The sequence below is a fragment of the Babylonia areolata genome, chromosome 24, assembly GCF_041734735.1.
Source record: "Babylonia areolata isolate BAREFJ2019XMU chromosome 24, ASM4173473v1, whole genome shotgun sequence".
Lineage (NCBI taxonomy): Eukaryota > Metazoa > Mollusca > Gastropoda > Neogastropoda > Buccinidae > Babylonia > Babylonia areolata.
This window is the reverse complement of record NC_134899.1, coordinates 44,166,510-44,179,656: the sequence shown is the minus strand read 5'-3', so window position 1 is coordinate 44,179,656 and position 13,147 is coordinate 44,166,510. Positions and strand designations below refer to the sequence as shown.

At 45.3% G+C, this 13,147-nt stretch overlaps 1 protein-coding gene across 4 annotated transcripts in view; it reads right to left on the bottom strand.

Moving 5' to 3' along the window:
- The window catches only part of LOC143298994 (uncharacterized), a 96,470-nt gene that overhangs the window by 17,858 nt on the left and 65,465 nt on the right, over positions 1–13,147 (bottom strand). For all 4 annotated transcript variants that reach the window (XM_076612053.1, XM_076612054.1, XM_076612055.1 and 1 more), the window contains one exon: positions 433–583. In XM_076612053.1, the coding sequence (XP_076468168.1) occupies positions 433–583 (151 nt within the window). The remainder of the gene's footprint in view (positions 1–432; positions 584–13,147) is intronic.

Sequence of the window (13,147 nt, the reverse complement as noted above, 5' to 3'; positions counted from 1 at the left end):
TGAGGAAGGGAGAAGAGAAAGAGAATAAAGAAAGAAGGAAGTGCGTGTCCAACAGAAAGCAGTCACAGAAAACTGGAAAACCACCACCACCAAACAAATATTGAAAACCCAAGTGCGCATGTGAGCTTGTGCATGTCACATGTGTGTGCATGCATGTGTGTGTGGATGTGTGTGTTGGTTGGTCATTGATTTAACTTTTGTCCACTAAAGTGAGTTTAGATGGGGAAAAAAGTGTGAAACATGTGTGTGTGTGTGTGTGTGTGTGTGTGTGTGTGTGTGTGTGTGAGTGTCCACATGTGTGTGTGTGTCTGTCTGCGTATGCGTCTGTGCATGCGTTTGTCTGTGTGCATGCGAGCTTACACACGTGTGGATATAAATGCGAAGGTGTCCACATGTCTGTCCATGCATGCGTCAACAGTGCCATCCACCCACCTGGAAGGCTGACTTGGGCAGGCTCTCCTCGGAGACGGCCGCTTTCTTCAGGGCCTGCAGATTAGGTTCCCGCTGTGGGTCAGGGGAGAAAATGCTGTCCTCTGAGATGCTGCGGTTACCTCCCAGCGGCCTGGGCTGTCGGTTCTTGAACCTGCGCAACACAATCCAGACAAACCGCTGTTGAGTCACCCACCCTTTTTTTTAACAGTCAGCAGCGATAAAATTCACAACGCAAGTTCTGTGTGTCAAGCTCTCAGACAATCAGATTCCTCACACAATAACGAGAGAAAAAACAGAGTATCAATCAGTGTTTAAAACGTGTTTACCTCTTATAATCGGTAGCTCAAACATGTTTATCTCATGCAAACATTTGCCTTGGCTTTATCATGCCTCCCCAGCAAACATTTACTTTGATTCTATCTCCAAACAGAGAGAGAGAGAGAAAATGGGGACAAAGTCGCATAATCCTCATGTCAAAAGAAGAACCAAAAAAACTTGTATTACTTCAAGTTCATCAGCACTGGCATTTTATTTTGATTCATACTTCTACTTAAAAATCAACTTCTTCCACCAGAAGGCCTTTCCACCCAATGGTGACTGGTCAGATTTACGATTTAGTCACGCTCACTGTTTATGACCTGGGGGGAGGGCAGACATCCTGTGGACTTAAAAAGCTCTGAATCATGTGAAAGCGTTTGACAATGAGGGATTTCACTTTCACTCTACTACCTTTCATTTTCCAAGCCTTAGAAGTTAAACGGCTACAAAAACTAGAATATGGGTACGAGTCAACTTTGGCAGGAATGTATTTGTACTTGCACAACATAAAAAAGCTAGAATTTGTTGTGATGGAATGCATGGTGTGTGTGTGTGTGTGTGTGTGTGTGTTAAAAAAATTCTCCAATGTATTCCACACTCACAATGCAAATAAACTGCAAATTTGATACAGCAATAACCGACAGACAGCATGGAATGTGACACATGTATTGGAAGGGCAGAATATCTTTAGGACATCAACCACTCATTCTCTGGATTGTAATCTTAAAGAAAAACAAGATATGAAAAAAAAATACACACAAAAACAGACACTCACACACAATAAAGATAAATAAATAAAAATAGATAGACTGGTACACAGAAATATCTAGAGGTCTATCTGTCTAAAAACTCACACGCACACGCACACACACACACATATATATATATAGAGATAGATAGATAGATAGATAGATAGATAGACAGATATATATATATATATATATATATATACATACATATGACATGTAGGCATATCGATATGTAGATATATGTATGGTATACACACTTACAAATATACAGACATACATAAACATGTACAAACACACTACAATAACATAAAAGCCACAAATATCCAAATGCAAGCTAGGATGGAAGAAAGAGTGGAAGAATAGAAGAGCAAAAAACAAAAACAAAACAAAACAAAAAACAAAAAAAACAGGAGAAAAAATGCTAGAAAATAAATCAAATATGTACGATTGTGTGTGTGTGTGTGTGTGTGTGTGTGTGTGTGTGTGAGAGAGAGAGAGAGAAAGAGAGTCTGTGAGAGAGAGAGAGAGAGAGAGAGAGAGAGAGAGAGAGAGAGAGAGAGAGAGTGAGAGAGAGAAAAAAAAGGACAGGGAAAGAGGCGCAGAGAAAGAGAGAGAACCAGATGCATTCACTCACTTTCAGACACATTTTACAACACTGTCACACACACACACACACACACACACACACACACACACACACCATCTAATAACACTTCTACAGTTCTAGTGAACAGGGATCTCACACAAACACACATTCATTCACAAACACATTTGAAAGTGTAAGATTCAACTTTGCTGTCATCATGAAAGTCAGGGTATGTGTGTGTATGGGGGTGGGGGGATTGGGGACTAACGTTCCAATTTCACCAGGACCATCATTGCAACATTTCACATGAAAGGATCATGTCGGGGATTAAAAATAAAAGCCAACAAACAGAAAGGCAATGGGTGCACCAACTTCCCACTACGTTATTTCATTTTGACATTAGAAAACTGAGAATTACGGTTTATCCAGAGCAAAGCGGTGACCAAGAGGTGATGCACCTGACTAGGAAGCAAGTGTCCAGGGGTTCGGGTCCTTCATGTGGACCATGATTTTGATTCCCCTCTCCCCTCCAGGTGTGGTCTGGGTGCTTGTATTTGGTTGCGACAGAGAGAAAAAAAAGTCAGGGTGGGGGCGATAAATCACACACACACACACACATCACACACAAATTCTTTGTCTGTCAGTCTCTCTCTCTCTCTCAATAAACTGTCCTTGTCCATCTCTCTCTCTCTCACTCTCAAATGGAAACACACACACACACACTCTCTCTCTCTCTTTCTAGAGAATTCAATAAACTGTCCTTGTCTCTCTCTCACTCTCAAACAGAAACAAACATACAAACACATATGTATGCAAACACACATTGTTCACTAATCCTAATCAGTAATGTCATATGTTTCCATGGCAACACAGGGACAGGGGAAGGGAAAATCCATAAAAAAGCAATAAAAATAATCACCGTTACCTGTGCTCTAATTCAGCAGGAAACAATATGATTACAGCTGACTTTACCCTGCCTTAATGACGGGCGCAATAGCCGAGTGGTTAAAGCATTGGACTTTCAATATGAGGGTCCTGGGTTTGAATCTCGGTAACGGTGCCTGGTGGGTAAAGGGTGGAGATTTTTCCGATCTCCCAGGTCAACATATGTGCAGACCTGCTTGTGCCTGAACCCCCTTCATGTGTATACAAGATCAAATACCACACGTTAAAAATCCTGTAACCCATCTCAGAGTTCGGTGGTTTATGGAAACAAGAAAATACCCAGCATGCACACCCCTGAAAACGGAGTATGGCTGCCTGCATGGCAGGTTAAAAACAGTCATACACGTAAAAACACATACAAGTGAACGTGGGAGTTGCAGCCCATGAACAATGAAGATCTTGCCTGATGTGTGTGCCCTAAAAGCTATGTACCTTAACCACCCTGACACACTCACACACACACACACACACACACACACAGAGTAATCAAAAATGTATTGTGTGGGTGTAGTCATCTGCTGATCAATCTGACGACCTCAGTGTGTGTTGTATATGTGTGTGTGTGTGTGTGTGTGTGTGTGTGTGTGTGTGTGTGTGTGTGTGTGTGTGTGTGTGTGTGTGTATGTGTGTGTGTGTTTGAGGGACGGTAGGTGGAAGGAAGAGAGGAAGGGTGAGAGAGAGATGGGGATAAAAAGATGAGACACAGAGAGGGTGGGTGGGAGAGAGAGAGAGGAAATGGTGGGGGAGACAGACAGAGAGAGACTGAGACAGACTGGATGAACAGTTTCAATGATGAGTGCCAAAGACAAACTACTTTATTTTCTGAAATGAAGTTCAAAAATCAAAACTTGTCAGATGTGGATGGTGGAGGGCAAACCACTAAACCACCCCCACACTCATCTCTTTCTGTATTTCCAGAGAGAGAGGGGTGGGAGGGAGGGAGATAGAGAAAGACTAAGAGAGAGAGAGAGAGAGAGAGAGAGAGAGAGAGAGAGAGAGAGAGAGAGAGAGAGAGAGACAGACAGAGCATGTGTATGTGTGTGTGAGAGCATGAGAGAAAGCGAGGGTGACTGAGAGAGAATGAGAGCGTGACAGAGACAGAGACAGACAGAGGCGGGTAGATGTTCAGAGACAGAGAGATAGTGGGAGATTATCAATAAAGAGACAGTGAGAGAGAAGAGCGAGAGCGAGAGAGAGAGAGGGAGGGAGGGAGAGACAGACAGACAGTCACGATGAGACCGACCTTTTTTCGTCTATACCACACACAAACAGAGAGAGAGAGAGAGAGAGAGAGAGAGAGAGAGAGACAGAGACAGAGACAGAGAGAGAGACAGACAGACAGACTGAGATCGACCTTTTTTAGTCCACACACCACACACACACACACACACACAGAGAAAGAGAGAGAGATATGGGACAGTGACAGAGCTGTGAGCGGCTCCATTCCCAATCTACCAATCGATAAAGGCGCGCGCGCGCACACACACACGTCACACACACACACACACACACACATACACGCGTCACACACAAGCCCCCCTCACCAAAACACAACTCGCCACACTTCAGCGGCTCACATCACACAGAGGACCATGAACAATTAAAAACAGTTTGGACTTCTACTGGGCTAACCCATGCACACACACACACACACATACACACACGCGCGCGCGCGCGCTTTTCAAGTTTAAATCATTCTTTCACTCCTATTCGAGTAAAAGACCACAACAAAAGAATAATTTCTTGCCCACAACAGTTACAAACTTTGTAATACTGTAACTCTCGTGGAATGCCATTGCGTCTCAATATTTCTGTTTCCAACTGATGATTACTGCTTCGAAATTAGTAATACACACAGAGGGAGGGAGGGAGGGAGAGAGAGAGAGACAGAAGAGAGAGAGAGAGAGAGAGAGAGAGAGAGAGAGAGAGAGAGAGAGAGAGAGAGAGAGAGAAACAAACAAATAAACAGACATAGACTGACACAGACTTAAAAAGGAAAAGAAACAAGGAAACAACGTGTTAGTGTTTCCAGTACGGGTGGCCAATTCAAACTACATGTTTCATTATTCATTCAAATTAGGGAAAGGGGGGGAAAACCGACAAAAACAAACACAAAAAAGAAGAAAAACTAGCTTAACAACTGCTGCTGTTGCCGAAGATGGTACAGTGTAGTATAGTGGGGGGCGGGAGGAGAGGTGGGAGGGGTGTGGTGGTGGCGGCAGAGGGGGGTCTCTGAAGAGACAGCAGCGCCGGGGTTTCTCTATTGTGTGCGTGCGTGTGTGCGTGTGTGTGTGTGTGTGTGGGTGGGTGAGTGCGTGTGCGCATGTCTGTGAGCGCACGCGCGTGGACTGTGAACGTGTGCGCGTACACGAGCGTGAGTGTGGGCGTGTGGTGTGGTGCGTGCGCATGTGTGTATGTGTGTAGCGTGGTAAGGTGGTGTGGGCGTGTGGTGTGGTGCGTGCGCATGTGTATATATGTGTGTGGTGTGGTGGTGGTGGTATGGTGGTGTGGTTGTGGCTGTGTATGTGCGTGCGTTTGAGCGCGCGCGATTGTGTGTTTCTCCCCACGAATAATGTCTGACGTCGCGAAATTGCCTTTCTCCATATTCATGAGAGCATCAGACAGAAATCCTAACCCACAGATGTAATGGCCACCCTTCCTGCCTACCCTTTACCAGACTGAGTGGGAGTATAATGGCGATATGTTATGCATCCTCTCTGTCTGTCTGTCTGCCACACCCCCCACCCTTGCATGCAGACAGAAAACAATTATTGTTTGGATCTGCACACGAGTGCGCACAAACGCTTAGACATTTTCGGCATCGGAGGAAGAAGATGAAATATATCAACAGGATGGAAGAGTAAGCCCAAGACAGCAACAAACAAGCTGCAGATATGAAAATATAAGGCGATGAACCCGATACGTAAAAAGAGATAATGACAGAAAACACGAGGCGAAAACCCACTAAGAATGCACACACACACACAATAGCAAACGGTCAGCACAGAATCATTAACAATCAAGAATGTACACAATCAAATACAGGAAACACAACAGACACAACAAAATAAAGATCAGTCATCCCTGATAAAAAAAAAAAAAAATCTTTTAACTGTAAATCCAGATAAATAAGAGGGGATCACTGAATGATTGGCTGACTGATATGGATACTTAAACACCACCTATCCTTGGTCAAAGACGAAGCTCTACGCGCTTTGTAACTGCAGACAGGCTGCCAATCTGGGTAGAACCGAGAGTTGCCTTCATGCGCACATCATTCGCTGTCTGATTAATTCAGTCGAGCTTCAGTCACGCACTTTCCGACCACCACTGCTACCTCCCCCCCCCCCCTCCCGACCCCTCTCATGTATTAATGTGGGCTTTACTTTTGTCAGTGACGAGAGACAGACAGACAGACATACAGAGAGCGACAGAGAAAGAATATGGGAGAGAGAGAGAGAGAGAGACAGAGACAGACAGATGACAGACAGACAGAAAGCGACAGAGAAAGAATATGGCACACACAGAGAGAGAGAGAGAGAGAGAGAGAGAGAGAGAGAGAGAGAGAGAGAGAGAGAGAGATGGGACACAGAGTGAGAGAGAAGGGGGTGAGAGAGACAGCGAACTAGAAAAATGGAGTGGGGAGACAGAGAAAGAGGGGGCGGGGTTGGGGGAGAGAAAGAGAGAGAGAGAGAGAGAGAGAGAGAGAGAGAGAGAGAGAGAGAGAGAGAGAGAGAGAGTGAGAGAGAATGGGGTGAGTGAGAGAGAGACAGCTAACTAGAAAGATGGAGTGTGGAGACAGAGAGAGAGAGAGAGAGAGACAGACAGACAGACAAAGATACAAAACTTTCAGAAGACTTTTCAATGACAAAGACGACGACAGAGTCTAAGATCACATGGACACAGGATAAACATAAAATTGAAGAAACATATATGTCGGAAGAAAGGCGAAAGCTTTCACAACTATTGAGGCACACACACGTTGCAAACCAAACGAGAAACAGAGAAGGGGGGGGGGGAGAAAGAGAGAGAGGGTAGAGAGAGAGAATGAGGGAGAGAGAGAGAGAGAGAGAGAGAATGAGGAGAGAGAGAGAGAGAGAGAGAGAGAGAGAGAGAGAATGAGGGAGAGAGAGAGAATGGGGAGGGAGGGAGCTTTGAAGGACAGAGACTTTGGACTTGGTTTCTGAAACGCACAACTTTCACAGACAGCACAGACAGTGAGAGACAGAGATACGCGATTTAGCTTTGGAGAAGCAAAGAAACAGAGACAGTAAGAGACTACATAATTATGTGGGATGGACTTTTTTTTCGTTTATTTATTTATTCCTTTTTTTTTGGGGGGGGGGGGAGGAGGGGCGGCAATGAGGATAAAAGAATAAGAAAAAAAAACCATTGGTGAGCAATCACACGCACGCACGCACGCACACACACACACACACACACACACACACTGAAAGAGGCGAGGGAAAAGCCTTCAAGAAAGCTCAGCTCAAGCTCACAGCATCTCCTCTGCTTTCCTCCTTCCAGACGACGCTGGGAGAGGACAGAAAGGAAGAAAGGGATGGGAAGGAAAGAGGACACTAAACAGAAAAAAAAAAAGTCTGGAACTCTCGAGATCGCCGCAATCCTTCCTTCTGCCCTCTCCACATCCACACCCTCCTCCCAGAAAAGATGACTCACCCTGTGGACCACCCTCCCTCCCTCCCCCCCCCCCGCCTCCCCACCCTCACCCCCCCACTCTCCCCCCTCCGTCCCTTCCCCCTGGCGACGACAGCTGTCTCGCCGATACAAGTTCTGGCGACGAATCAATACTCGTCGTCGTCGTCGTGCGGGGAAGTCAATGTCAGTATGCAGGCCGACTCTGGGGGTCCAGTGGGTCGGTGGGTGGATGGGGTGGGGTGGGAGCGGGTGACAGTGAATCAAGCTAGGTCCGTTAGAATCACACAAGCTGTTCGGAGGTCGGGGGTTCGAGTCTCTGCTTTTGTTTTGCGGTCGCTGCTTGCTGCTGCACTGCGGAGAATTTTCGTTGGTTCGGTGCCACGTAGGTTAGGTTTTAGGACGCTTACTGGGTTGTTCGATGTACCTTTTTCATTCACACACACACGCGCACGCATGCACACACACACACACGCGCGCGCGCGCGCACAAACACACACACACACACAATAACGACTGTCAGATTTACACTCACATGCAGGCAACCCTCAGTGAGGGGGATGACCGTTTTCTGTTTCAAGGATGTGTCAAAGCGTGCGGACTAATCCATGCACGTTCACGCCCTATCTGTTCGTTAAAAAAAAATCTAGGAAAACAACAACAAAAAGAAGCAAAACCCCGACCTACGCATTGACCCAACGCGCTGCTCAGGCACTCTGGGACTGTACAATAGGTGCCATGAGATGGGGGGCCCGGAGGGGAGGGGGGAGACACCATGACTTAATGCAGAAACTCAACACTACTGATTAACCAGGCATTAGTCAGCGGGCTTTTAGTTTTAGTCAATATGGTCAGGACACATTGATCATGCAGCTGCTTGTACGCTAACAGCATTCTTTCTCTGACCAGCCGCCGTGGCGAAGTGGTTAGCGTCGCGGACTGACGACCGGGAAGAACGCGGGTTCGAGCCCCATCACTGGTGGCCGGCTCCTGCCCAGAGCCATGGTGTGTGTGCTATGGGCACAACGACTGGGAAGACTGGGACCACACTGTCCATGGTTATCCACTTCACGGATGTGCCTTTTGGGAATGCAGCTCAAGTTTCCTGACCAGTATCTGTATTTCTAAACCCAGCTGATGCCGGGACATAGTATGAGAGTACAACACTGACAAGTCGTTCAAACAAAATGAACCTCCATAGCAGCATCACCATCATAATGCATCCGAATAATACATATATATATATATATATATATGTTTTTTTCTTTTCTTCTTTTAAGAAGAAGGTACCACATTTTGGGGCAAAAAAGCACACTATCAACAATGACAGTATAAAACTGATCGGTTATGGTAGTCTTCGTTGAGAAGCCTGTGTCAGAGATACATGTATTTCTCACTTCACCCTAAACACCTACCTAGCCAATTCTTACCTTTCTCTGCCTTGCCTTCTTTCTCACTCGTGTTCATTAAATAGTGTGTGTGTGTGTGTGTGTGTGTGTGTGTGTGTGTGTGTGTGTGTGTGTGTGTGTGCGCGCGCGTGCATGCGTGCGTGTGTGTGCGCCAGGCATGGAGGCTAGTTGGCATTTAGATGTAACTTGCGCAAGACACTCTCTCCTAAAATCAAATTCTTGCCCAGATAGTCCGAACAGCAGTTGCCTCCTCCGCTGTTCTGATTGTGAAAGTCGGACACGACTGTCATATGTGTGTGTGTGTGTGTGTGTGTGAGAGAGAGAGAGAGAGAGAGAGAGAGAGAGAGAGAGAGAGAGAGAGAGAGTACCCTCCTTTTTACAGGATGATGATAATTAGACACATGATGGTCTCTCTACAATTGCTCGAGTTAAACTTTAAAAAAAAAAGAAAAAAAAAAAGAGCTATACTATATCATTATCTATCCACAGAACGTCGACCATAACAAACCCAACGTCCTATGTACCAGAAGACGAGACGACAACCAACACATGACGAATCCACGTTTTACAAGGCTTCCTAAGTCACAAACTGCTGAGTCCACTGAATTATACAGGGACTGAACTAGAAAACGAACGATAACTTTCTCACTTTCTTTTTGCACTGCAAGACAAGGGCACACTTCTTGACAACCTCCACAATTAACGCGATGGGCAAGTGGGAACCCACACACGTCCGTGACCCGGAATATCCACCATTCACACACAGATACCTACTACAGCTGCTCTGGCATAAACAACTATCCGAGTTTCGCTTACAAATTCGTTCAACAAAGCAGTCTGATCATAAACGGAAGGAAGGATGCAGAGGACGAAAAAAAAAGAAGAGGACGTAGTAGTAGTGGTGGTGGTGGTAGTAGTAGTAGTAGTAGTAGTAGTATAGTAGTAGTAGGAGGAGGAGGAGGAGGAGATGATTATTAACACGAAGAACAAGAAAAAGGGCAACACTGAGTACGACGAGGAAGAACAAGAAGAAAAGCTGTTCCGGTTTAAAAACAAAACAAATGTGTGGACTGCACTGGCGATCTACTCAATGCAGTCCTCCTCTCTCCCGCCCCCACCAAAACTACCGACCTACTTATATCCTCTACGTACGAAAGACTATAAATCGAAAAAAACAACAACAACAAAAAAAACAACAACCCAAAAACAACAACAAACAAACCAACAACAACAAAAACAAACACACACTCTACGCCCAGTCACCCAGTAGTTCAATCTTGGGGCCATTAACACAGACAGAAACTTCAGAGGAATCGGGATAAGGAGTTTTAAACGATGGAGGGGTAGGGGGGGGGGGGGACGATTGCCTGGTGGCGGGGGACAGGAACCGATGCCACACACAAAAAACACCGGACACACCCCAGACGGACTGGCGGAGAGCGAGCCACCCACCTTTCTGATATGTCCTCACTGGACGGACCAGACGAGATAAAATCGAAACTTCCTTTTTTGGCGACATTAGATCGGAAGCCACACACAGAGAGGAAAGAAGCAGGCAGAATGGTCAAGGCGCTCATCAACCAATACAGAGAGTCCGTGAGGGTCTGGGTTCGAATCCCGCTCTCGTCCTTTCTCCTCTGTTTAACTGGAAAATCAAACTGAGCGTCTAGTTATTCGGACGAAACGATAAACCGAAGTCCCCGTGTGCAGCACGCGCTTGGCGCACTGAAAAAACCAACAACAAACAAACAAACAAAAAAACCTCATAGCAGCAAGAGCGTTGTTTTCTGGCAACATTCTGTAGAAGATATCCACTCTGATAGGTACACATATATGCATGCACTCAAGGCCTGACAAAGCGGTTTGGGTTACGCTGCTGGTCGGGCATCTACCGAGCAGATGTTGTGGAGCGTACATGGATTTGTCCGAACGCAGAAACACCTCCTTGAGAAAGTGAAAACACACACACACACACACACACACATCTATTTACCCATCCATCCACCCATCCATCTTTCTACAGGACCCATCCATCTTTCTACAGGCTCCAGCCTCGCGTTTCTTATGTCAACGCCGGTACCGCGCTCGTTTGTTGCTAACAAGGCACACATCGTTTGGACGGGGAGACAACTTTTAATCCTCCGTTTATTAACACTGCTTCTGATGGCCTTGTCTTCCTGCTGGTACTGACTGTCTTCACCATTATGCTGCTCCTGGCGGTCTTTATCTTTACGCTCTTTCTGGTGGTCTTTCTCATTCTGCCTGTTCCGGTGGTCTTTATTCTTTCTGTTCGTTCTGTTGGTCTTTACCTTTCTGCTCCTTCTGGCGGTCTTATCTTTCTGCTGGTTGTGACTCATTCGTATGGTTATTTTCTTTTCGTTCGTCCCCCCCCCCCTCTTTGTAATGCTTTCTCCCACTTCGTGTGGTCACACCACGAAGTGACTGGAGCGAGACAAGTCATGCGAGTGAGAGGTGTGTGTGTGTGTGTGTGTGTGTGTGTGTGTGCGTGCGTGTGTTCATCTGTCTGTATCTGTCTGTCTGTTACCTTACCTCTATCTTTCTTTTCCCCAATTATTTCTATTTGGAGAGAGTGAGTGTGTGAGAGAGAGAAATGACTGGAGCGAGACAAGTCATGCGAGTGAGGCGTGTGTGTGTGTGTGTGTGTGTGTGTGTGTGTGTGCGCGCGCGCGCGCGCGCGTATGTGCGTGAGGGAGAGAGAGAGAGAGAGAGAGAGAGTGTCTCCCCTACGTGTCCATGTGTTTCTTTTCTGCCGCCTCCACCTACTATCCCCTTCCCAAACATAACCCCTAATAAACACACACACACGAATGCACACACACACACACACACACACACAAAATCAGTAATGCGTCTGTCAGATTATAACCCCACCAAACCACTCTCTCAAACTTTCGGTGAAGTAATATACCTCTAAGATACACACCGAAACTTGAGTAGCATTATTCTAAACGAACAAACAAAACAAACAAAACCGTATTATTTACCTTTCCACACTACAAAGCATATACTGCATGTGGGTCTACTGAGCACACATGTTTTAATGTACTGAAGGATGTGCAATAACACACAACCCGTGTACAGACAAGCATGTGCACGTACACCCACATTTACACACACATACGGACATACACACGTACACACACACATACGAAAGCACGCACCGCGTGGACACACAAACTCACAAGGAGTGATGGGCACTCACTGAGAGAGAGAGAGAGAAAACACACTGAACACTGGAATGTTTAATGTCATTCGCTGAAAAGCTCAGGTGACATAGTTGGTACTAATCAGAACAAAATGGTGCAGAATAGATAAAATGGAACAGAAAGGGAAAAAAACAAAACAATCCCCCCCAAAAAAAACAACAACAACAACAACAAAAAAACAACCAAACCAAACCAAAACAAAAAACAAAACAAAAAAACAACAACAAACAAAAAACAACCCCCCCCCCCAAAAAAAAAAGACACAACAACAACAAACAAAAAAAACAACAACCAAAAACAAACAAACAAAAAAAAAAAAAAAAACAGAATTGAAACAACATAAACTAATAAGAGGTTTGCGATACTTTGTCATTAGCTAAAGCACATGTGACAGGGTGGAAATGTGCCTTTTTTCAGTCGTTCGTCTCCAAGGTTTGGACAGTACACAGAAAACAAAGTACAGATAAATCATATAATAAATATTTACGCATGTAACATCGATACACATCATATCAATACAAACACACACTAAATTACATATAAATCCTGAAATAATCATTGAGAGAAACAGAGACACACACAGAGAGGGAGAGAGAGAGAGAGAGAGAGAGACAGACAGACAGACAAAACGAGACAGAGACAAAGACACACACACACACATGCACACGATATAAACAAAACAACAAAAATACATCAAGAACGAATTAGATTCACCACCCTAATCCCCCATGTCACAAATGATTCAGCCCACAGAAGAGACATTTAATATTCTGTGCCACACCCATCTTTATTCACTACACGGGACTGTCTGGAAAAAAAAAAGTT